The 24,156-nt window shown below is 58.2% G+C and overlaps 1 protein-coding gene across 5 annotated transcripts; it reads right to left on the bottom strand.

Moving 5' to 3' along the window:
• Window positions 1-436: 436 nt before the first annotated feature.
• Window positions 437-23,848, bottom strand: MYO1C (myosin IC). 5 transcript variants are annotated; one of them, XM_086686364.1, is made up of 32 exons: window positions 23,606-23,848; window positions 16,465-16,620; window positions 16,233-16,348; window positions 15,469-15,667; window positions 15,308-15,388; window positions 13,731-13,910; window positions 13,551-13,649; window positions 13,236-13,349; window positions 13,078-13,149; window positions 12,674-12,793; window positions 12,468-12,550; window positions 12,141-12,246; window positions 11,943-12,023; window positions 11,549-11,640; window positions 9,312-9,406; window positions 9,185-9,231; window positions 8,996-9,076; window positions 6,654-6,759; window positions 6,428-6,545; window positions 5,222-5,335; window positions 5,066-5,142; window positions 4,646-4,714; window positions 4,463-4,547; window positions 4,208-4,367; window positions 3,842-3,925; window positions 3,021-3,114; window positions 2,871-2,926; window positions 2,609-2,744; window positions 2,461-2,531; window positions 2,274-2,371; window positions 2,100-2,199; window positions 437-1,647 (listed from the first exon to the last, which is right to left on the bottom strand). In XM_086686364.1, exons 1-32 carry the CDS (start codon window positions 23,678-23,680, stop codon window positions 1,621-1,623), a joined length of 3,192 nt encoding a protein of 1,063 aa, XP_086542490.1. In that variant the 5' UTR covers window positions 23,681-23,848; the 3' UTR covers window positions 437-1,620. The 5 variants fall into 5 exon arrangements, with proteins under 5 accessions (XP_086542490.1, XP_086542492.1, XP_086542494.1 ...); XM_086686366.1 differs by lacking the exon at window positions 23,606-23,848 and adding an exon at window positions 22,645-22,800; XM_086686368.1 differs by lacking the exon at window positions 23,606-23,848 and adding an exon at window positions 19,315-19,338.
• Window positions 23,849-24,156: the final 308 nt, after the last annotated feature.

Genomic DNA, 24,156 nt, shown 5'->3' with positions numbered 1-24,156 from the left:
GCCAATTTAGATTTTATTTGCCACTTGCTACAGAATTTGGAGCCTATCCTTTGGGACCCAGCTCAGATGTCATCTTCTCTGTGAAGTGTTTATAGCCTTTCTCCCCCACTGAGTCCATCGCTAGTCAGTGTGCCCCTTGGGGCCTGCACTTCCCACACTGGGCTGTGTTTCTCTCCGCCGGGCTGAGGACCACTGGGCAGGGACTGTGTGAGATGCATCTTCCCCTGGCCCACAGCAGTGGGCCAGGCTGAGCAGCCCTTCGGTAGATAGTTAACGAAAAAGCAAGTCTGTTGCAGCTACTGGTTACTTCTGTTTTCCCTCCGGGAAGGCACCCTGCCTTCTTCCTTCTGTGGACAAGGCAAAAATTCTAACACAAGATCCCGGGTTGCCTTTAGGGGTCCTGTCCCTTTTCCTAACATTCACAAGCAGACCAATGTTGGCAAACACATATTGCTTTATTTAGTGTTTCTCTGGATTGCAGAAGTATCAGCAGTGGGCTGAGACCCCCAGGAGGGCAGAGGCAGCTGGGCAGCGCTCAGGCCCTCTGGGGAGGTGGGGGGACACAGCAGAAAGAGGTGATGCCTCTGCAGCTCCTCCCAAGGCTAGCCCCTTCCCTGGGCTCCGCAGACAGGAGGGCGTAAGGGCCAGGAAAGGGCCTACATCCTTGAATTGGGGCCAAAGTATATAAACAGGATGTTTGTCATCCTAAGGCATAGACTCAGGTAGGACTGCTTCTCCCACCTGTTGGCCCCCAGGGTGATTGCTGGTTAGGGAGCCACACGCACCCTTAAAGACATGAATCTGTCCCTGGAGAGGCAGTGAGGTGTGTTGAAGACAGGACTGCAGTCCTGGTTTTGCCCCAACCTACTGGATGAAGGGCACATCCCTTCTCTTGGGCCTCTGTCTCCTGCTCTGTCACACCAGGAAGCTTACACTAGATGATCTCTCGGCGTGTTCCAAATTCTGTGGTCTAAGACCCCTTCCCCCGCTCCAGGATGTCCTCAGGCGGGGTGATGATTTTGAAAGGGTATTTTTAAGGCAGGAAGAAGGGGGCAGGCAGAGGTGGTCTCAGCCCCCAAGGGGATGGCAGAGTGGGCTGCAAAGGGTACAGGTGGGCAGGCAGGCAGAAAGAAAGGTACCAAGGGAATGAAGAGAAGAGAGTGGCCTGGGCAAGGGAGAGGGCACCGGGGCCCAGACCACCCAACCCCTCGGCTACACTCCCTGCCCTGCTGGCATCAGGGAAAACACATCCAGTGTGTCTTGGGGTGGGAAAATAGCTTTTTTAAAAAATAGTTTCTTATAAAGCATCAAAAAATCTCAGAGAAAACCTCAGCAAAAGTTCCCTTCTCTCAAATATTTGGCATCGGCAGTGGGGCTGGCATGGCCGCCTCTGTCCCCGGCTTTCCTATTGCTGTGGCCCGGCCTGGCCCACTTCTGGGGCAGCTCCCTGGCCCCCGCTGCTCCCTCAAGAGAGGGGTGAGCAAAAGGCAGGAATTTGTCAGTGGGCTTCGAGGTGTCCCTGGGTCCCTGTCTAGAAGCTCGAGTCTTTGGTAAGTGGGAAGGGGAGGTGGGGACAAGCAAAGCATTGGGAGGTGGGAGGGGGTCCAGTGGGCGCCTTCATCACCGAGAGTTCAGCCGTGGGGCCACCTATGGGGGCAGAGAGAAGCCCAAGTGGTGAGTAGGAAGCAGACCCAGGTGCTTTGGGTGCTTGTCTACATGGATTAGATAAATGCAGTGGCGGTCTGAGGGGTGGGCGTCTGGTGGCCTCAGTCCTGGAGACTCTATCCTACTCCCATCGGACTCCCCGTCCTGCCAGAGTGGGCCTTGTCTACAGCTCCCCTCGAGACTCCCAGGCCTCCCCCACCTCCCGATGCTGCCATCTTTATGACCCTCTGCACCGTGGAGGCTCATATGGCCCCACTCTCTGGCCCTCAATGGGCAATGGGAAGAACAAGGTGGTTTGATGCCCCACGGATGGAGACCCATGGATGAGCTGCCCAGGCTCTGCCAAGCTGCCGAGGAAGCTCGGCACCCGAGGCTCACCTGAGCCCCAGGGCTACTGGTAGGGAGGTGGGCTGTTGCCTGCTGGCCCCACTCACCACAGCCAGGTGCCCGTTCTTGGCCTTGGTGATGAGCAGTTCCGAGCCAGGCGTGAAGTCGATAATGCCATCCCTGCCGGGGCCCCCTGCAAACGTGATGCTGGAAGGAAGGGGGTGTGTGAGGGCTGTCTGCATACGCACGCCTGGTCCCCTCATCACCCCTGACCGCCTCACCTGCCCTGGTTGATGTTGATGTTGTTCACACGGTCAGCACTGAGGGCTGTCTTGGTCAGTGTCTCAATCACGTGGTCACTCTGCAGCACCACATCCCCCTGGGGGCGTCCAGAAGAGAGAGGGGTCAGGCCCTGCCCAAAGCTCGAGAACCCACCTCGGCCCTGCCGCCCAGGCCCCAACAGGGTACCTTCTGCTTATTGTCCTCCCGCTGCACATGCAGCACAAAGAGGCTGTCGCTCAGGCTGCTGACAGAGATTCCTGAGGAGAAGGGCAGAGGTTAGGGGTCAAGGGTCAGAGCAGGGGCCCTCCCTAAGCAGCCCTGGGCTCTCGCTCACCGGTCAGGTTGGTGTAGTCAATCCTCTGCTTGACTTTGGCGTCCTCCACGATGACCACGGCGCTGGGTGTCAGCAGCAGCTGCCGGGAGCGGGCTTTGTAGCCCTTGCGGTCGTATTTCACCACAGGCACCGCATACTGCGGATGGAAGGTGGGGTGAGGGCTCGGGGAGGGGCTACGGGGCCTCCAGGGCAGCCCCTCATTCTCTGCCCAGGCCCTGAGCACCCCCCATGCAGCCCTCAGGCCGCAGAACCGTGGTCTCACCTGGATGGGCTCAGAGCCGAGGGCCTGCAGTACCTTGGGGCTGATCTCATCTGCACCTGCAACGCAGACGGGGGAGAGAGAGGTCAGGGGAGGGGAGAGGGGACTTAAGTTGGATGGTGCTGGGGGGTCGGAGCACTGAAAGGGGCTCACCAAGCCGAGTGCTGATGAAGAGCCTGGGGACACTCTGGGGGTAATTGTCCTTCTTGCCCTTGAAGATCTCACTAGCCACGGCTTTTTGCTGCAGCTGAGGAGACAAGGGCGGGAGGTGGGGGTTACAAGGGGTGGGAACCATCAGGGAGCGGGAAGGGGCAGGCCAGCCCCAGGAACTGAGACAGTCTCTCACCTTCTCTCTGGCCCCAGCACCAGGAGGCGAGGCCCTGCCACCAACCCTGCTGTTGGCCTCTCCCTCTGCTTTGCCCCCAACCCCACTCACAAGACAGAAGGCTTTCCAGAAGGGTCAAGACAGCGTTTCCAGGGGCTAGGCTCGACCTGGGGGCTAACTCCTCATCGTATCAGGCCCTGGGGCCCCCGGCGTTCACCTCTAGCTTGGCACCTTGAAGCTGGCTGATTGCTGATACTCTAAACTACTAACAGGTTATCTGAGCTGGTGGGTCTTTCAGCATCATCCAATAGTGACTTGGCCAACACAAGGCACATCAGCCACCAACGTCCACCCGTGCAACCACGGCAGACGTTACCAACGGATCAGACTGATTCTGTAGCCTTTTCAACACAGGGCTCTGGGGAGCCTCTACCACTCCGGTGGAGTGGGCCCATAGGACAAATTCTATTTGCCACCCAGGAGCCACTCCAGCCTTGACCTCACACGCGAGGCCAAATAGGGCCCGGGATCCGTCTGACATCACACCGTAAATCCGGGGCGGGGGGGGGGGGTGACGTGCTCCTCCCAGAACGCTGCCCCGACCTCGCTGGCTAGTCCCAGTCCACGCCTGCCTCCTCGCTCTCCATACCTGCTGCTTCCACTCCGGGCTGATGCTCCGACAGTAGTTCCACACCATGTTCTTCATGCACAGCTCCCGTAGAAGCTCTGAGGCCTGAGGGTACGAGGGAGGTCAGGGCACCTACACAGCCCGGCTCCCTTCCCTCTGAAGACACTAGGCATATGCCCACTACTGGGCCTTTGCCAGAGTGACCCCCCCCCCCCAACCTGGACATCCCTTCCATTCCTGAGCCGTTTCTCTCAAAAGAACTCATTCTCCGTGGCCCAGCTCCAGTTCTCCCTCGGGGGACCTCCAATGCTTCTCCGTCCACAAGATCAGTAGGCCCCTCCGCTGAGTGCTTTCACGGTCCCCAGATCAGCAGGGAAGCCCACGGACCTCACGCAGGGCAGGTGGCGGTGTGGGCCAGGAAGTGTCCAAGACATTCCGGGGCAGATGCTTCCGCAGGTTGAGCAGAAAGGAGGTGCGCACGTGGTCCAGGAAGAAGGCATTCTCAGGGCAACGGGGTGCGTGGCGCAGGATGAATCCACGGATGAGCCTGGGGGTGTGGGCCCGCCAGGGGTGGGGGTGAGAGGCCTGGCAGCGCCCCACCGCCTGTTCTGCACCACCCCCTCGTGGCGCCCCGGTGCTCACCGCCGGATCGTCTGGGCGGCCCACTTTCTCTTGGCTGCCTTCCTCCGGCCCAGCGTTCCCCGCCACCACGACTGGATGCAGATGGCTGCGGAGACCACAAACGGCTGACCTTAATCTCCTCATGATGGCGGCCCACTCTAGCCCCAGACCCTGCCCCTTCTGAGGACCCCTGGGCCCCCGCACCTGATCGCTTCACACGGAGGAATTTCTGCCGCCAGTGAAAGCCCCTCCAGGCGGCCTGGATCTTCGTGGCTGTGGTGGGGAAAGAAAGTCACTTGGCCAGAGCCCTGGGGAACCAGCTGAGGGCCTGGAACTGTCAGAGCTCACTGAGGGGCACGAATGAGAGTGGCTGAAGGAACTACTGAATGAGAGGATACATAAGAGAAGGAGAATGCAGTGCGTGAAGGAGTGAAGGAGGGAGCAAAGGAAGGTGGGAATGTGCTCAGAGTTTGCATCCAGGAGCAGGACTGGAGCTGGTAAGGAGGAGGGGAGCTGAATGTGAGTGAACTGGGCTTCCTGGAGAAAAGGCCCAAATGCAGTGATTTCTTTCCTTCTCCCCAGAACAGACCCCACTGGGACAGGAAGGTGCGGCCTCTCTCTTACCCAGGCTCTGCCGCCGGACCTCCAGGGCGTCCTCTGTGGCAAACAGGGTCTTGGGGAAGCGGATGAAGATCTTGGTCCTGAGGAGGCAGCAGTGATCAGCCCCTGCTTGCTACCCCTTAGCACCCCAAACACTGGGTGTGGGCGGGTACCACTCACCTGCCCATCTTGTACTCTTCCGGCTTGTAGCCCAGGTGCCTGACCAGCACAGCCACCCCATCCTGGGGCCGTCCTGCCCATGTGGGCCATGTCTCTGGACACAGTGACTTGTACCTGGAGACAGGAGGAGCGGAAATGCACCCAGGCCCCACCCCAATCAATTCCCCCCCACCCCTGGGGACCCAAATCAGCTTTTTGGGGTACATGCTGGGTACTCCCACCCATGACTTGCAGCTCATGAAAAGCCTCAGAGGTCACTTTGTCACTATATCCATTTTATTTTATTTATTTATTTTTCGAGAGAGTGAGCAGGAGAGGGGCAGAGAGAGAGAGGGAGAGGGAGAGAGAGGATCTTAAGCAGGCTCTACACTCAGCAAAGAGCCCAACACAGGGGCTCAGATCTCATGACTGTGAGCCAAAATCAAGAGTAGGACACTTAAACGACTGAGCCACCCAGGCGCCCCACTGCATCCATTTTTTTTTTTAATTTTTTAAAGTTTATTTATTTTTGAGAGAGGGAGAGAGAGAGAGAGAGAGAGAGAGAGAGCGAGCAAACAGGGAAGAGGCAGAGACAGAGGGAGACACAGAATCCAAAGCAGGTTCCAGGCGCTGAGCTGTCAGCACAGAGCCCGACGCGGGGCTCGAACTCTCGAACCATGAGATCATGACCTGAGCTGAAGTCGGACACTTAACCAACTGAGCCACCCAGGCGCCCCACCACTGCATCCATTTTAAAGAGGAGGAAACTGATGTATCCTCATCTGTCTAAGGCCACAGGGCTAGAAAGTGGCAGGGAAGGAATTCAAATCTGATTGACTCTCCAGCCCCTTAGACCAACCACAAAGCTGCTCTATCCTTTCTGAATTGATTGGAAACTCTGTCCTCTTCATAGACTTTTACCATGCCACCTGGTGACAAGCATGTGGATGCATGCCTATGGACCCCTAACCAGGTGCTCTATGAGGGCAGGTCCCTGAGCGGGTGGGGTGGGGGATGGGGTTGGGAGCACTGGCATCCTGTCCACCTAGCTTGATATTAGGCCTTCAAGCATGGAGGGTCCCCTGGCATGCGTCCCACAGCAGCTCAGAGACTCAGTGTCCTAGTCTCTGAAATGGGGCTAAGAATCCCTGTCTGCTCTCACGGGACCCAGAAATTTCCTACCCTCCTACCCCCTTTCCCTGGCGCTGAGCCAGGCCACGCCCCCACCTCTGCAGGAAAGCTTCGTATTTGCGACGATAGGCAAAGCCGGCTCTGCGCACGCGCAAGTTCTCCATCAACCCCAGGTACTTCACCTGGTGCCTGATCAGCACTTCGTCAAAGCGGCCTGGGGGAGGGGTAACAGGGTGGTCAGTGGACTTTCAGGGATGGATAGCCTGTTGCCCCTGCAGGTTGACCCAGTCCCCACAGGCCTATGGCGGGCAGAGGCACCTACCTGGCTGTTTAGCATCATTGGGCTTGATGCAGCGGACATAGGCGGGCTCTTTGGACTGCAGGATCTCCACCAGCTGCAGGAGGCTCATCTTGAACTGGGTGGCAACCTGGGCAGCCAAAGTGAATGGAAGGTTGGCCAAGGCTGTGGATCCCTGCAGCTGCCCCTCACTGGGGCAAAGCTGCTGAACCCTGCAGACGCCCCTTCCTGGAGTGGAGTGGCGCCAGTCCCCACAGCTACCCTGGGCCCTACTTGGGCCCTTCCTTTTGCCTCCCCAAGCTCACAGTAGAGGGAGGGACCAGACTGCTGGCATCTTCCAGCTGGGCTAGAGACATCAGCTTAGGAACCTCACTCCTATCTAAAAACCCTGCTCAGGAGGCACCAGGCTGAGACTCAATCATTGGAACCTACTCTTGTGGGCTCAAGCCACACCCAATCTCTACACCCAATCTTTTACACATTGGCTGTAGAGATTACTTAAAAAACCAAAAACAAAAACACTTGTTCAGGTATCCCCACAACCCCGATTCTACATCTCCCTTTGACGACAACTCTTTCTCCTTCTAGAATTTCAGGGCCACCTTCTTTACCAGTGTGTCCTAATGCCTATGCATCCAACCATTGTCTCTGCACACTGCTCATCAAGACCGTCAAGGATCTCAGGCCTACGGGAGAAGCAGACTTCTCAACAGATTCGCAATTCCATCAATGACAGAGGTGTGTGCCTGGGGGTTCCAAAAGCATCAAGGAGGGGCAACTAATCTAGTCGGTGGGGTAAGGGGCATCAGGAAATGCCCTTTGGGCTGAGATTTAAAGGATAAGTAGGAGATAGCCAGAAGGAAGAGAGGAGAGGAAGGTATTCAGGCAGAGGGACAGCCTGAGCAAAAGTTTCATGTACCCAGGGAGCTATAAGCAGTGAAAGGATCCAGATGGGGAGTAAACAAGATAGGATTAGAGAGGAAAGCAGATGCAGTATCATGACAGGCTTGGAGAGTCACTTTCGGGGGACTGACTTCTCCTGAGGGAAATAGGGAGCCAATGAGGAATCTGGAATGAGGGAACAGCAGGCACAGATCTGCATTTTGGAAGACCTCTAAGCAAATATATGGAGGGTGGGTGGCAAGGGCAGCCAGGAAGCCAGGAGGAGACCAGAGATGACACTGGCTGGCTCAGAGCACTGAACTGGAGCAGTGGTTATGGGGACAGGCTGAGGGGAAGGAGCTGAGAAGTACTCAGGCAGCAGGAACCAGCAAGATCCAGTAGTTGTCTGGATGAGGGAGATGGGGGAGACTGAAGAGTCACAGATGTTGCCCAGGTTTCTGGCCTGTGAGACTGGGTGGTGGGTGATCCTCGTCCTGAGTTAGGGACACAGAAGGGGCAGGCCTGGGGCACTGTGCAATCAAGGGCCCATTTTAGACCAGTGGGTTGCCTGGAAGGCACTGGAGGAGATCAGTGGATACGTGAACCTGCAGCCTGCTGGAGAGGCCTGGACAGTGGTGCGTGTCCTTCCTGCGAAGGGAGGTGTGTGTGTGTGGGGAGGGCGAGGGGTATGCATCAGGGAACAAGGGACTGAGGAGTGGGACACTGGGCAACCCATGGTTTCTGCACCCTCCCTGCCAGCGTGTCTCAGCCTGCAGTACTCCAGCTTCTACCTCAGACTGAGCCCGCTCCTGCTGGGACCCGGGGCCTCCTCCCGCCACACCCAACAGCCACACCTCTGCCCTCAGCTCACTGGAGCTCTCCCTGAATCAGGCACTACTGGCCGCACCCGCCTTTCCCAGCCTCTCTCTCCATGATGTCACTCTCCTGTCAACCTCCTGGTCTTTTTTTGGGTTCTGCGTGTCTGTGCTGGACCTTCCTCTGCCTGCTGTGCTCTCCCATAGGTCCCTCTGACAAGCACTTACTCAGTCCCAAGTTATCTCAGATGCTTCCTCTAGGAAGCCTTCCCAGACTGCTCCCCCCACTTCTACTCCCTCAGGCAATTTGCTGTTCCTTATTCTGTTTCCAAAGCACCCTGTGCACATTTCTATGAAAGCACCTATTCATTTTGGTCTCCTAAGTGCCTAGGAATGTCTGCCGAGTGGGTGAATGCAGGCAAGTGCCGATGCAGAGACAGGTACAATCCCCACAAGGACTCGGGGGTTCATGTGTGGGTCTACAGGTAGAGACAGGTGCACACATGGAAGCCAGCACAGATGCACCCACGGGCAGCCTCCTAGACGCACACAGATGTGTACCAGTGAACACGTAGCTCACATGCACGCTGCCAACTCCTGGCTCACGCAGGCACCCATCCACACACACGTGCACACACGTGCCCCCTCAGGTCCCCACAGCCTCCACACCGTCTCTGGCCGCTTCTTGTCGCTGAGCTCACTCCGGTCGAAGCATTGGCTCATAATGGGATTTTCTGAGCTGCACATGGTCTGTGAGGGCAAAGCAGGGAGTCAGGGCACAGGGACAGGTGGGACCCGTTCCTGGAGCAGAGGTCAGTCAGTGCCCAGATCCCGATCCCTCTCCCCAGTCTTTCTCACCTCCTTCAGGTTCCGGAAGAGAAGGTCATTGTTTTTATCCAGAAACCCTGGGAGGGGGGAGCAGACACGAGGTGAGGGAGAGCCCCTCTCCCTGCCCACTGTGGGGACCCAGCTCCAGAATCCTCACCGGTCACACTGTAGGTCACCTCTCCAGCATAGTGCAGAAGGCGGAACTCCCCACGGCCCAGAGATTTCCTGGTCCGCTGGTCAGCCAGCTTGTGCCTGGAGAACGAGAGGAAGCTACAGATTGCTGGCCTGAGCCATGCGCCTTCCTGCTGAAGAGGATCAAGAGACGAACCGGGCATCTAGTAAGGAGCAGGTACGCCCTGGGCCACGCCACAACCCTCTATGCCTGGCGACAGACAGGGCAGAGCTGTCAGCTGCGGAGGCTCAGGGAGGCAGACGGCCTTTCCCAGGGTCACACAGTGCCAGGACCGGGATGCAGGCCTCTGCGCGGCTGGGGCTCACGGGGCAGAGGTCTCCTTTCATTGCCTGTGGCTGTTATGTGACTCTGCTCAGAAGGCTCAGTGCTGCCCACTGCATTTTAAGAATGGAAATCTGCCCCAAAAGATTACTTAAGTGTATTTATACCCTTTAACCCATTGTCTACTTTTTTTTTAAGATTTTATTTTTTAAGTAATCTCTATACCTAACATGGGACTCAAACTTACAATTCCGAGATCAAGAGTCACATGGTCCACCGACAGAGCCGGCCAGGCGCACCCCCACCCCCACCATTTTCTACAACTATTCCAAGCAACTAACCAGAGATACAGGGAGAGATTTAAAGCACAAGGATGTTTGTTGCAGCCTTGTTACCCCAGCAGAAGCCTGGAGGCTGGCTAGGGGCCTCCAGAGGCTGGGTGAGAGCACTGGAATATCTGTGAGTTAGAGCCACTGGAGGAAGTGTTTTGAGGAAATTTTTCTGTTTGATGATACAGGAAAACACTCAGGATATAACATTATCCTGAACCTTATACACAATAAGTTTTCAACTATGAAAAAAAAACATATAGAAAAAGGCAGGAAGGAAATGCCTCACATTGTTAACAGTGATGACCTCTGGGTGTTAAGCTAGATAACAAGTGGCTTTTGCACACATTCCAATTTTTCTCTAATGAGCATCATTATTTTTACAATCAGAAAAAAAAATGTTAATTTATTTACTATGAGAGAGAGAGAGAAAGCGTGAGTGGGGCAGCGGCAGAGAGAGAGGAGAGAGTGAGAATCCCAAGCAGGTTCCACACCGTCAGCGCTGCACCCTGAGAACCCTGAAATCATGACCTGAGCCGAAGTTGGATGTTTAACTGACTGAGCCACCCAGGCGCCCCCAGGAAGAGGTTTTTAGTGTTACGATTTTTTAATTTAAAGTTTATTTATGTATAAATAAATTGAAAGAGAGAGAGTATGAGCAGGAGAGGGGCAGAGAGAGAGAGAGAGAGAGAGAATCCCAAGCAGGTTCTGCACTGTCAGCGCAGAGCCTGATGCGGGGTTTGAACGCACAAACCGTGAGATCATGACCTGAGCTGAAATCAAGAGTCAGACTTTTGGGGTGCCTGGGTGGCTCAGTCAGTTGAATGACCAATTTCGGCTCAGGTCATGATCTCACGGTTTATGACTTCAAGCCCTGCATCGGGCTCTGCGTTGACAGCTCAGAACCTGGAGCCTGCTTCGGATTCTGGGTCTCCCTCTCTCTCTGCCCCTCCCCCACTCATGCTCTGTCTCTGTCTCAGAAATAAATAAACATTAGAAAAAAAATTTTAAAAAAAAGAGTCAGACTTTTAACCGACTGAGCCACCCAGGTGCCCCTTAAGGTTACAACTAAGCAAAAAATAAAAATAAAAAAATAAAAAGGTAAAATGCTCAGGGCTTTGGCATTCAACAGCTCCAGGCCTGAGTCCTAGCTCTGCAACTTACTAAATGTGTGATAACCTTAGGCAAATGATGTCACCTCTTGGAGCCTCAGTACAGTGGAAAAAGCACCACGAATGCCTCCTTACAGGCTTGCTTCAGGTTAGAGGAGGTGATGTGCACAAAAGATGCAGGGCAGAGGTGCTTGCTTCTTTCCTTCCCCTTCCCACATTAGGGGAATCCTTAAAGAAAGAGCAACTTCCAAATAAGGAAGCTAAAAAAATCTTAAGTTTCATTCTCAAAAAAGAATAAGGAGGCAGCCATGCTCCTCTTAGCTTCTTACTTTGTGGATGCACCACAAGCTGTGGCTTTGTGCACCTGTCCTCAGCTTAGCAACTCCCCTGGTCATCCCTCCTTATGACTGGGGTCTTAGGATTGTAGGGGGATCCTGCGCTTCACAGGCTCTTCCCCAAGCGAGCCCTTGCCCCTAAGCTGCTCGGCCACCCCGCTTACGTCAGGAAGTGCGGATGGTGCTTGACTGTGTCCTCCAACTTCTCCAGGAAGGTCAGATCCGTGGCCTCCCCAGGGCGCAGACATTCCTCATCCTGGGGGGGTGTGGCAGAGGATGAGGGATGTATCAGGGAAGGAGCCAGAGGGCACAGGAGACTCAGGGGCATCGTGCCAGGAAGCAGAGATGCAGCAGACAGGGGCAGATCATAGGGAGCCTCCCACAGACAGCTTCCAGACCAGACCAGCACCTCACCTCACCCTCCACACACAGCCCTGCCCTGTCCCTACTCAACACCAAACTCAGGCCCTCCATGGACAGGCCTAAGAGAACAGGGAATGGAGTAACATCCTCCCACCCAGCCCCCAATATGAGTCCTCGAAAGAGCAAAGGACTCACCAAAATGGAGATGATGCCCTTGAACTTCTCCTCTACCAGGTCACAGATGATCTTATTGTTGAAATACTGGACGGGCTCCCACTGAAGGGCAAAAGGGAAGGACGGCATCATCATGGGGTCCTAGCACCTTGTCCGGGGGACCCCAGTGCCTGGCTTCCTATGGGGTGTCCATAGGGACACCTGTAGGCTCGCACCCACCGCGATGCCCTCTGCCTCATATTCCTCCTGCTCCGACTTGAGGGTGAGCTCGATGAAGAGCTGCTGAAGCTTCTCGTTGCAGTAATTGATGCAGAACTGCTCAAAGCTGTGAAGGAAACAGAAGAGCCCACGGTAGTTCAAGGGAGACACAGGATCAGGACAGGGGAGAGATGCGGGGAGGACTCGGAGTAGCTAAGGGAAGGTACACAGAGCAAGACCCGAGGTGGCCGGGGACTTCGTCAGGAATACGAGAGGCAGGGGCAAGAGGAGAGGGACCGGGACAGGGGAGATGGGAGGAGAGACGGGCAGGTGGACGGGGGGGCTGACCTGTTGTGCTGAAACACTTCAAAGCCATAAATGTCCAGGAGCCCAAGGACCGTGGTACTCCGCCAGCTGGGGCTCTCAGCATCCTAGGGCCAGCGGTTCAACAAAGAGCGTGGGTCCTGGTGTTTGCCAGCACCCAGCCCCAGGCCTCCCTGGACTGCCCTCTCTGCTGCCTCGGAAGCAGCATGGGCCAACGGCCACGAGCTCACCTTGGAGGCCAGCGACCTGTTGATCTTCCTGACCAGCCAGGTAAAAGTGCGGCTGTACACGGCCTTGGCAAGAGCGTCTCGTGCATACGCAGCCTGTTCCAAGTTCAGCGGGCTCAGGAGCTGCCAGCCAAGGTGAGACGGGAGATGAATGCCACAGACCCCTTTCCATCTGCCTCCCGTATGGGCTCAGGCCGAGCACCAGAAAACCATGGCCACTCTGTCCTCCCGGCTCCTGGTGAGCCTGGGGGGTGGGACACACCAGGAGAGGCCACAGTGGCCACATCAGAGGGAAGACGGTGTAAGGACAGGAGGCTGCGTTCCTGGAGGTGGGAGTCTCAGAAGAGGCCTTGGAGCACCTGCACCCCCTTCACCCCCCACATCCTGAGACAAAGGCTTGGCCTCACCTCCTCCCCCTTGGCGATGATCTTCCTGTGTGTCAGGGCTTCCCGCAACGTCGAGCCTTCCACACCAAGCAGCTGTCAAGGGAGGGGGTGGGCATGGTGGGGGTGCACTCCTCCTCACCCCAGCCCCTCTGCCCTCGCCCTCTGCTCACCCCACTCACCCTGGTCAGATACTTGAGCTGGTTCTCGGTGGTGACCTGGGCGTTGCTCTCCTCATCAGCGGCAAAGTGGATGTTGCCCAAATGCAGGACGCTGGCCACAATACTCAGCAGGTCCTGGACAAACAGGGAGGGGTGGGTGGGGGTCACAGGAGGGGCAGAGAGCCAAAGAGGGCAACCAGTGAGCAGTCAGATGGAGCAAGGAATAGGTGGGGGAGTGTCTGAGAGAAGGGAGCTGTAAGGGCTGTAAAAGCGGACGGAGGTTTTCCAGGCGCGGCAGGAGGAAAGGGGGGGGGGCGTCCCCAGCACCAGCCTCACCTCCACTTCATCTTCAGTGAAGTCGATGACCGTCAGAGCCTTCCTGACGACTTTCCAGTCACTCTTGTCATTGATGGACGAGACTTTGGCACACTGGCCCTGGGGGAAGGGCAGAGCTGGGTCACCAGCCCCGGCGCTGCGCTCCCTGGGTGGCACCCGCCCTGCCCACTCGCGACTCACCTTGACCAGGTACAGGTAGCTCTGGGGGTTCCGCTCCAAGCCCAGCCTGCGCAGCAACTCCTCCTCGCCCCCTTCCAGCAGCTGGTAGAAGACGTGGAAGTTCCTCTCCCCGTGGTTCTGGTGAACCACTCGGGACTTCTCCAGCAGGTAACTGAGGATGTGGCCACCCACAGGTGCACCCTGTGGGCAGGGCAGGACGTGGTGGCTGTTCAGGGGGCCTGGGGATAGGCTCCAACCCACCCTCCCCTGCCTTCCTCTGCACTCCTGGCCTCTAATTCTAGAGCTGCGACTAGCTGCATGGGCTCAGCCAGCCACCCCCTCTGGCCTCCGTGTTCTCATCTGGGAAATGAGCACGTCCGGCCCTATCTACCTGGCCACTCCACTTGGCTGTCCGACGAGCCGCTTACACTCAACAGGCCTGGAACTGCACCCTGTACTCGTGGTGTCCCCTCCTCAGACCAGCTCCTCTCTTCCCATCTTGGTCAATGGCCACTCCGCCCCCTAGGTATTCGGCCCAAGAAGTTTGCCCTCCTCTCGGAAGCCTCTTTTCCTCCCTAACCTCATGTCCCGCCACGCAGCCAATCCTGCTGCTTTAACCCTCAAAACATCCAAAACTCTACACTGCCACCACACTGGTCCCAGCCACTGTCATCTGTCATCTCGGCTTAATAACCACCAGCCTCTGGACTGGTTTCCTTGTTCAGCCTGCTTCTCCTACCATCTACTCTCGACAAAGCACTAGAGGGATCTGTTGGAGAGCAACGTCACATCATGACGCACTTCTGTTCCAAACCCTCCAACAGCTCCCCTTCTACTCAGAGTTTCTTGTTTTGTTTTATTTAGTTTTGAGAGAGACAGAGACAGAGCATGTGCCGGGGGGGTGGGGGGGGGCAGCGCAGACAGAGAGGGAGACACAGAATCCAAAGCAAGCTCCAGGCTCCGAGCTGTCAGCGCAGAGCCCGACACGGGGCTCAAACTCATGAACCATGAGATCATGGCCTGAGCCAAAGTCAAAGGCTTAACCGACTGAGCCACCCACGCGCCCCTACTCAGAGTTGTTTTCTTTTAAACTTTTTACAAAGACCCAGAAGTGCCTGCACCATCCAGTCTCCCCTCCTATTCCTGGGCACCTTGTTCTCTGGCCTCCTTGCTGTCCTTACCAGGTACCCTCCTACCCCAGGGCCTTTGCACTGGTTAGTCCCGCTGCCTGAACTCTCTCCCCTAGGTATCCGCACAACTTGCTCCCCTGTCTCCATCAAGCTTTTACCAAAATACTACCTTCTAAGTGAGGTCTACCCTATCTGCCTTATTTAAAATAGCAACTGGCCCCACCCCTCACTTCATTTTATTTTTTGCTATAGCACTCGTCACCTAAATTACATTTTTCTGTTTATTGTCTATCTCCCTGGAGGCAGGATTTTTGTCTATTTTGTTTCACTGCTGTACCACTGGCACCTGGAACAGCATCTGGCACAGAGTAGACTCTCAATAAATATTTGCTGATACCAAAGACCTGGCGAGTGGGTGCCTACTACCTGGGAATCCCATTCCCCCTGCCTTGACCCATCCACAGGTACCTTGAAGTCAAACTGCACATCCATGTACTTCCCAAACCTGCTGGAGTTATCGTTCCGGAGGGTCTTGGCATTTCCGAAGGCCTAGGAGTGGAGGGGGGTATGAGGGATATCTGGTGTTCTCTCCCTGCCCCTCCCTCCCTGCAGACACTGCTGTCCCCTACCTCCAGCACCGGGTTGCTCTGCAGCAGCCGGTCACGTACAGCACCCCCCCTCTCGGGGGCTGGGCAGGTCTCAGCGTAGAACTGCAGCAGTCGCTTGGTGGCCTCTGTCTTGCCTGCCCCGCTCTCCCCAGAGATCATCACCGCCTGATCCCGGCGCTCGGTGCGCAGTGCCCGGTACACGGTGTCGGCCACTGCAAACCTGGGGCAGAGGCTTGTCAGGAGCTTAAGGGATGGGAGTGGGGCAAGGTAGGAGGGGGATGGGGCACAGGGATTCCCGTATTTCTCATATTTGCTTGGAATTCATTTGTGGGTGGGAGTTGGGCATACCCTCACAGATGGGGATTGGGGGACCCTCAGGACTGCGGGTCAGGGAAGGTCCTTCACCCTGAAATGGGGGTCACTCTGAGATGGAGGACTGAGGAGATCACTCACGGGTGGGGGTCCTGGAAGTCATTCAGGTAGAGATTGGGGTCGCAGAGTCACTGAGGTTGGGGAGCCATGCCCAGGTACAGTTGGGGGCAAGGAGCTAGGGGTGTGAGGTGGGGTGGGGGCTGGGGAGGCCCCACCCAGATGGGGTTGAGAGATTCATCTCAAGTGGGGATCAGGGTCACTCTAAGGTGAGAGATTGTAGGACCCCTCACAGATGTAAATAATGATTCATCCCAGGTTGGAGGTCAGGGATATTCTAGAGTGAGAGTCATCTCAGGTGGGGTCATCTCAGGTGGAGGGGGGGGTCACTCCTGGAGAGGCTGGGGTTCACTCACAGGTGGGGTGGCACCTCATAGAAGCTGACACCCCGGTAACGTTCCATGTGCTGCCGGCTGTAGATCTGTAGGTCCCGGTAGGGGTTGACAGAAACCAGGACGGGGCCAATATAGGTCTGGGGGTTGAGGGAGGAGAATCAGAAGTCTCTCCCAGAGGCTCCTGGTGCTTCTTTCCCCCTCAGACCTGTGTCTGCGCCCCCCAGAAACCCTTCTCTTCCCACTTGGGGCTCACGTAAATGAGGTTCTCCCGGAAGCGTCGCCGCAGGTTTTCGATGAAGGCTGCCTCACTGGTGAAGTTCTCCAGCAGCACGAAATCCTGTACCCCCACCCGGTCACGGGCCGTCAGTGCACTCTCCATGGTCACCCGCACCCCGTCACTGCCCAGGGCCTGCAGGGAATGGACCACAGGACGGTCAGAGCCAGCAGGGTAAGGTAAGGCTGCTTCTCTTCCACCTCAGCCTGTGGGACTAAGAGGGCAACCAGGGGCACATGCACCCAGGACAAGAGAACACCCAAGAGATGGACCATGCTGGGTACAGGGGCAGGGTCACAGGAAGCTGGCACATGGAACATTGAAGACATGGGTCATACAGAACAAGGACCATGTGGGGCACATGGCACCTGGACACAGGACACTGGGGCACAGAAGACCCTGAGGAATGTGAAGCAAGGCCACTAAATCCAGGCAGGCACTGCTTTTTGTGTAGAGAAAGAGGAGTCATGAGAAGAAACTCCCTGGAATAATAAAAAGAATGCTCTGTTGACCTTGGACAAATCCCCTCCTCTCTCTGGGTTGTTTCCTCCTCAAGGAGGAGCTGAGTTAGACCAGGTGACCTCAAGTCCCTTAGTTCTGGGCCACGTGTGACAGGTGCTTTGGAGGACAAAATGGCTCAGAGTGAATTCTGCAGTCAGGGTGGAGCCATCTCTGCCACCCTCACTCATCAAAATCTCCAGGAGAAGAGAGTCAGGGACCAAGCAAGAGGCCACCAACAGACCACAGGAGAGGGATTTCCCCAGAGGGCCTCCTGTCCCAGCTGGACTCAACACCCACCCCAGAAGTTGCAGGGGAGGGGGGGGGGGGGACTCCTTCCCATAGCTGGGCCACACCCTCTCCTCCAGCTGCCAGCCTCCCCAGACACCCTCCTCCTGAGAGCCCCAGAAGCCTCAAGGGGGTGGGGGTTTTACCATGGAAAGCCCAGCTGCCTCCAGAGAACACAGGCTCAACAAGGCCCTCACCCCAGGTTACACTCTTCACATAGGAGGAGAGGGGGCTCTAGGAAATTGACGTCAAGAGTGTCAAGGGTCGGAGAAAAGCAAGGTGGCAGTGTGGGAGGGGGGGTGTAGATCCCACTGAGGCCATCAATTCTCCTCCAACCACAAAGCATCCAGATCTCTGGCCTGGGGCACCCTTCTGGGTCTGGCCTGCCTCTCCCAGGCTTGTCCCTCGCCGCCTTAACCGCCCCCCCCCCCAATCCTGTCCCGAAGCTGTTGCCAAATCTGGCCAAAGCTCCCGCCCCCTTGCCCTCTGGGTGACGGGTCTCTGTGCTCTCAGCCCTCCCTGAGAGCCGCCAGCCGGGCTCTGGGTCCGAGTGCCCCGCGGCCCTCTTTGCCTCCGCCTCTTCCCCCTGCAACTTTCCGGGACGTTTTTCCACCCGAAATTCCTGGGCCGCGCCCGCTTCCTGGCGGGGCCGAGGCGGCGCCGCGAGGCAGAGAGGGACGCCCGGGACCCCCCGCCCTGCCCGCCACCTCCGCTCACCGACGCCCGGTAGCGCATCCTGCCCGGCCGGTCTGGCGCCCTGCTCCCCTGCCCGTGCTCTCCGCCCGGGGCTCGGCGGCAGCGGCGGCGGCGGCGTCAGCGAGGGAGGGGCCGGCCCGCCCCCCGCGCCGCCCCCTGCGCGAGCCTCAGAAGCGCGGGACTCCCCGGCCGCCCCCGCCTCGCACGGGGTTCGCACTCGGGGGTTCCTGCGCAGCTGGTGGGAGTGGGGTGGGAACTACGCGGGATTTCGGTGCGGGGGTGGAAATGGGGGGGGGGGGGGAACGGAGCTCCCCGCCCGGCAGGGGCTCCGCCTGAGTCAGGTTTTCCAGGAGGGGCGTTGTTGGTTCCAGGGTGGGGCCCGGAACCCGCACGGCCGCCGCGTCTACACGGACCCGGAACTGACTTCCGGGCTGTGTCTACACTACACATCAGGCCAGGCGCACGACGAAGATTGAGGCCCTTGGGTCCCGAAGGAGGCAGGATTTCCATCTCCCCTCACCCCAACCTCAAGTCCCAGGAAAGTTAAAAATAGACCGAAATGTCCAAATACGGCCGGCGCGCCCAGGCGGGCGGAGCCTCGGTGCAGGACACTGTCCACCCCTATATACTCTCTGGGGGGTGGCCCAATGTCCTTAAGGCCCAAGAAAATCTCGTTAGGTTCCGAGTCACGACGGAGCGCACACCCAAGGGACAGCCACGGCCACAGGGAGCCTTTGCCGGGCGCGGTGTGTGTCTGGTCCCTACGGAGGTCTCATTTTTCCATCTGGGAAATGTACACCCGACTTCCAGCATTTGGGGCCTATACCCTTCTCCCCTATCCCAGACACCCTAACGAGGGCCTCTGTGCTTCGCTCAGGGGCTCCTCTCCTCTCCCTCTTGATCCCCCAGGACACTCTTCTCCCAAACCAGCCCCAAGCAGCCCCACAGTCGCTGGGGTCTTAAAAGGCACTTGAGGGGCAAACTCTAGCTCAGATCCCACCGCTGGCAGAGGTGGTGATGGCTAAAAGGCTTTGGTGCTTGCAAAAGGCTGGGCTATTTCTTACGAGCTGTATGGGAGCAAGTCGGTTTCCTAGAGCCAACTCTGCATCCTTAAAATGTGGTTAATACCTGCCTTAAAGATTGCTGGGAAGGCTAAGATAAAGCGCGAAGGCACCTCCCAGTCCCTCAACAAGCACTTCCCTCTCTCGGCCCGACATTCATTCCACACGTGCTTGGGACAGACCTACTAAGAGCCAGGCCCTGGGCCAGATAGGTCACACTTCCTATAGTGGGGAAAGCCCCTCAGGCGTGCCTGCCAGTTATACAGACAGCTCTCGTAAACTTTACCTGTTTCCCACCTGACAGATAAGGAACCTGAGGCACAGTAATGCGGACTTGTCCTAGAGAGGAAAAGGCGGGGCCGAGACCTAAAGCCCCAGCATGCCCCTCGCACCCAGGCTCCCCCGAGAGGGGGTGAGGCTGCGGCAGGTGAGGGCTGCAGCCTCGTGGGGAGGCTCATTACCTCGAGAACAACAGCCCGGTCGGAGCCGCGGCCCGGGGGACCCCGCGGGGGGTGCACCAGCTGGGAGATGGGGCCTTGCGGAGGGGCCAGGGGACTGGGTGCGCAGCTGGGAGATGGGTGGGAGAGGAGGGGGGGTATTAAACGCCACCGGCAGAGGCGGGCTCAGGGAGGAAGGGGGCGCCCTCTGCGGCGTCCCAGGTTTAAAATCCAGAAGGGAACGGGAGCGGGGAGGGTTCTCAGCTTCCAGCCCACTCGGGGTGGGGAGCGCCTTTGGATACTGGGGGAACGAGGTCGAGCGAGCCCCCACCAGCAGCATGGCTCCCTGCGGTAAGGGGGCGACAGGGCTGGCGCTGCGGCCGCTCGCGGACCGGGGAGGAGGAGCGGAGAACGGGAGGAGCCTCGCGGCCGCAGAGCCCGCCCCGCCCGCTGCCGCGTCAAGCGGCTGGAATGAGGGGAATCCGCGTGCGGAGGGGTCCTGCCGGCCACCCCCCACCCCCCACCCCGGAGCCGCGCCGCCGCATTCCCGGGATGCCCGCTGGCGCCCCCACAGCCGCCGCCCGGCGGCGGAAGGAGGGGGCGTCTTCGCTGCCGGGCAGGCCAGAGGGGCGGCCCCAGCCGGGGTCCCGGCCCCCGCCCGCCCCGCCTCACTGGACGGAAGCGCCAGCCCCAGGGAGGGGTAGGGAGGCGGGGAACCGAGGGTGTGAGAGACACAGCGACCAAGGCTGCAGCTCCTGGAGCTTCCTGCGTTCTCAGCGCCGACTTACCGTACTCCCTTCCATGCTCCCAAGCCAAGCCTTTAGGTCTGTGTTATTACCCCATTCTATAGGCGGGGAAACTGAGTCTGGGCAGGTGAATGACTTGTTCAAGATCCCAGGACTAGTAAAAGGAGGAGTGGGGTTGGAACCGGCAACGCCAGCACTCACTGCTTCTGCAGGGCTGCCCTGAAGGAGAGAGGCAGGCCCGCCCGCTGGCTGGTGGATGTCCAACCTTCCGCTTCTCTGCAAGGGTTAACTCGCTGCCCTGGCAGGCTATGACCTTCCTCAGTAACCCCGTGACTGCAGTGCCCAGTATACAACCCTGTCGGTTTTGTGTGACTATTGATATGTAGGCCTTAGGAGCAATAGCTAGGGAGTACCCACTGCCTTTGGGCCCCCAGCATGGCCCTGCACCTAGGGGCTGGCTGCAGGCTGGTGAGAAGCCATGGACACGAGTGACCCAGGACTTATTTCCCAAGACTACCTCTGGGTTTCCTCCCACCTGTGTCATTTCCTCTAAAGGCAGGGATGGGGCAGACCCAGCAGACCTAGGTCATCCAGTGCCCTTTACCTAGTGTGGGCCAGGTACCCTCAAGACTGGCCTCTGGAGGAGTGGGGAAGGCAGTGGCAGCCTCAGATGTTCAAAGAGCCTCAAAGGACCCATGCAGATCTGGAGAGGGTGTTTTGAGCATCCCCAGATTTCTGCTAAAAGCTGATTTCCACCGAGGTAGCCTCCTGGCCTTTTGGGGAAACAGAATCATAGCCTCTCTCACCCACAGTGTAGTGCTGGGCACAGAAGAGTTTATATTCAGTTTATATTCATTATGCTCAGTTTACATTTATTGGATGTATCTTAGATCTGGGCCCAGGCTGCCCCACCAAGGACTGTTCCAGACTTAAGGCAACTGTTGTGAGGGGCAAGGGAGATGAAAGGTGGGGACTAAAGGGCTCTACCCGATTATTCACAGGGCCCCAGTCAAGGGCTGTACACTCTAGCTCTAGAATCATGGGTCTCTGGCCTGCCAAACACCTCTGCTTGGGGGTCCAGCGGAAGTAAACAGAGCACTTTGCCCCCCTGACCTATCCTCCTTGTTCAATATCCTATATGTAGAAAGGAGGAAGACACCTCCAGCTAGTCATCACCATCTGGCATCAAAAGTCCTGTTCACTTCCCTCCATTTCTCACACCAAGGAGTCACCACCTGCTAAAACCTTCCCTCTGCTCCCCCTTCACTGTTGTGCTCCTGGATCAGGCAGCAACCTTCACACTGTCCTCCCAGCCTTCCTCCCTCCAATCCATTTTCCCACAACAGCCTGTAGTATTTACAAATGCAAGTCTGATTAATTAACATCTTATGTTAACGGAGTGAAAGTTTATAGGGCACCCTTCTATGTGCCAAGCCCATACTTCACACCTAATGCTTCTTGCCAGGAACCTGCATATAGACTCCAGCAGCCCCCTCTGTCCTCAGCTCACCCCAATGTGCCCATGTTCCCGTGTGACCACAGGGGTGGTCCTCTCCAGTCCCTTCTTTCACTACCACACACAGCCAGGAGGAACTGCCCCCATCCCTATCACACGTCGCTCTCTCCCTAAGCTTCTTGTCTTTGCACCTGCACCTTCCTTGGTTGGGCGCACCCTCCCTCTCCCCACCTGACTGACTCTTAGTCATCCTTGAAGACTCAGCTCAGGTATCACCTCCTTCAGAACCCCTTCCTGCCTCCCCCAACACATAGCCCCCTCCATATCTCATCGTGCTCTAATCGCCAGTTTCCTTGTCAGTCTCTCCCAGGAGACTGCTCCCTCCAGGGCGTACACCCCGGCTAGGCAGACAGTAGGGGCTCAGTAACCCCTCGTGGACGCCTGTATGAATGAACGAATCACAGAGCCCAGAGCGTGCCGGGAGTTGAATAAGGCCGTGGACCAACCATTCATTCTCTCGTTCACCTCCGAGACCCCGGCCGCCGCACTCACGGGCGCCTAGGCGCGGGGAAGCTGGCACTGCAGGGCCCCGGGGGCGGAGTACGGGAAGGGGCGGGACTCGAGCGTCCTCTCCGGAACCCAGAGGCAGCCCCGGCTGCCGGAGGGGCCCAAAGAGGGTACAGGGTGCCTGGATCCTGTGACCCCAGCCGCCCCTCCCCGCCCTCACGTTACCTGCAAGTAATCTAAATCTCCACGAGGCCGAGTTCTGGGACCCCTCACGGGCCGGGCCAGGCCGCCCCGGGCCGACCCTCGGCCCCAGCGATCCCCAGGCCGGCGACCCCCGCCTTCCCGCACGGCAGCTCCGGGCTGGGCTCGGCTTTCGGCCACCTGCCCTTTCCCCCTTTCCCCCCGCTGGCCGACCCCTCCCGAGACCACGCGGCTGCTGCCCGCCGTGCGCCCACGCCCCCCGTACCCACCGGCTCGGCTCTTCGGGTGCGCAGGCGGGGGCCAGGCTGGGCGGCGTGGCCGGCTCCGGAGTCCGCGGCCCCGGCACGCTCTCCCCGCCCAGGGCCCGCCCGGGGCCGGGCCGCTGCCTGTCGTCATCCCGGGCAGGGCCCAGGCCCGGGCGCGCGCGCGCGAACCCTCCCGCCCCGCCCCGCCCCGGCCAGCCCCGGCCCCGGCCCCCGCCCGAGTCCGCCGAGACTCCGTGCCGCACACTCCGCAACCAGCTCCGGGGACGGGGCGCGCGTCACAGCCACACGCGGACTCTCTCTCTCTCTCTCTCTCTCTCTCTCTCTCTCTCTCACTCACACACACACACACACACACACACACACACACACTCTCTCCACACCTGGCCCACTCGCTGCAGCGCTGGGATCGAGGGGATGCATTTCCTCATCCTAGGGCCAATTTGCATCCTCAGAGCAAACCCGACCCCCGCCCCGCTTTTGCCAGGCCAGCTCAGCTCTTCCCCACTTGTGCCTACCTGTCTCTCTTCCCCCTCCTTCCCTGCCCAAGCTACCGCTCTGAGCTGGCCAGTCCTGGTTCTTTGGGCTGAATGAAGCGGAGGCATTAATTCAACCTGTACTATGCGTCTGGAGCTTTACATGCACCGCCCGTCCTTTGGCCCCAGAGCAGTCCTGTCACCTACGTGTTAGGGCCAGTTTATAGCCCAGCCTATTGAGGATCAGGGAGCTGGGAGAGAAGGGATTCAAACCTAGATCCTGCTTAGAAAAACCCTGCTCCTAGAGGTGCTTAAGCTCTTACCCCTTCCTTTCATTTACCCCTTCTTGTCCAGTCTGTTCCTGTCCAGCCAAAGATCAGAACCCCTCCCCACTGCTCACCTCTTTCCCGAGGGGCTTGCTTGAGAGGGAGCTGCTGGGCCCTGGGGAGATGCTGCCACCCTTCCTCCCGGCCCAGGGCATCCCAGCTTACAAGCTTGCAGGGCCTGTGGGGATGAACCACGCGGATGATCTCCCCAGTGGGTATCAGCTCCACTTGCAGTGCCATTCTGCCGATGGAGAGCCAGTGTGCTGAGCAAAAGCCTGCCTGCCCACTGGCTCTGGCTGCTCCCGGAGTCAGGAATCTGGTCTCACACTGGGATGGCCACTTGGTTCGGCTTCAACTCCGGCCCCGGGGGATGTGTCTGGTCCAGCTCCTCAGGACACAGCTGGAGCAGCCCAGGTCTGATTGGGAGGCCTCTTGGCCCAGCGGGTTGGGGCAGGAAGAGGAGGGGCCGAGGGATGGAGGAAATGCCTGTTGTCCCAGGTAACCAGAGGAGCTGATGCAGCCACCCGTGGCGGACCCTGGCCTCCAGGTCAAAGGTTAGGAGGGTCCTTCGCCGCAGCAGCTCCATGGCCAGGCCTCTCCTGCTGCCCACTCACCGGTGTCAGCCGCAGAGCTCAGTGTTCCCCAAACCAGAAGCACATCCCGCCCTAAGCCAACAGGATCCATCGATAGGCACTGCCCCTCCTGCATGTTCCCCC

Source organism: Puma concolor, chromosome E1 (genome assembly GCF_028749965.1).
Source record: "Puma concolor isolate L17-30 chromosome E1, mPumCon1.1.hap2, whole genome shotgun sequence".
NCBI classification, from domain to species: domain Eukaryota; kingdom Metazoa; phylum Chordata; class Mammalia; order Carnivora; family Felidae; genus Puma; species Puma concolor.
Note: the sequence above shows the minus strand (reverse complement) of the source record. Positions and strands in the feature narration are given on the sequence as shown.

Bases quoted from the DNA above. Each gene is read 5' to 3' on its own strand.
- MYO1C (XM_086686364.1), bottom strand. From the start codon at position 23,680: ATGGCACTGCAAGTGGAGCTGATACCCACTGGGGAGATCATCCGCGTG. The intron at 15,668-16,232 runs GTGAGTGAACCC...CCTCTGCCCCAG, and splicing joins TATGAGGTGCCACCCCACCT to GTTTGCAGTGGCCGACACCG. The intron at 2,532-2,608 runs GTGAGCGAGAGC...CCTTCTCCTCAG, and splicing joins TGACTACACCAACCTGACCG to GAATCTCTGTCAGCAGCCTG.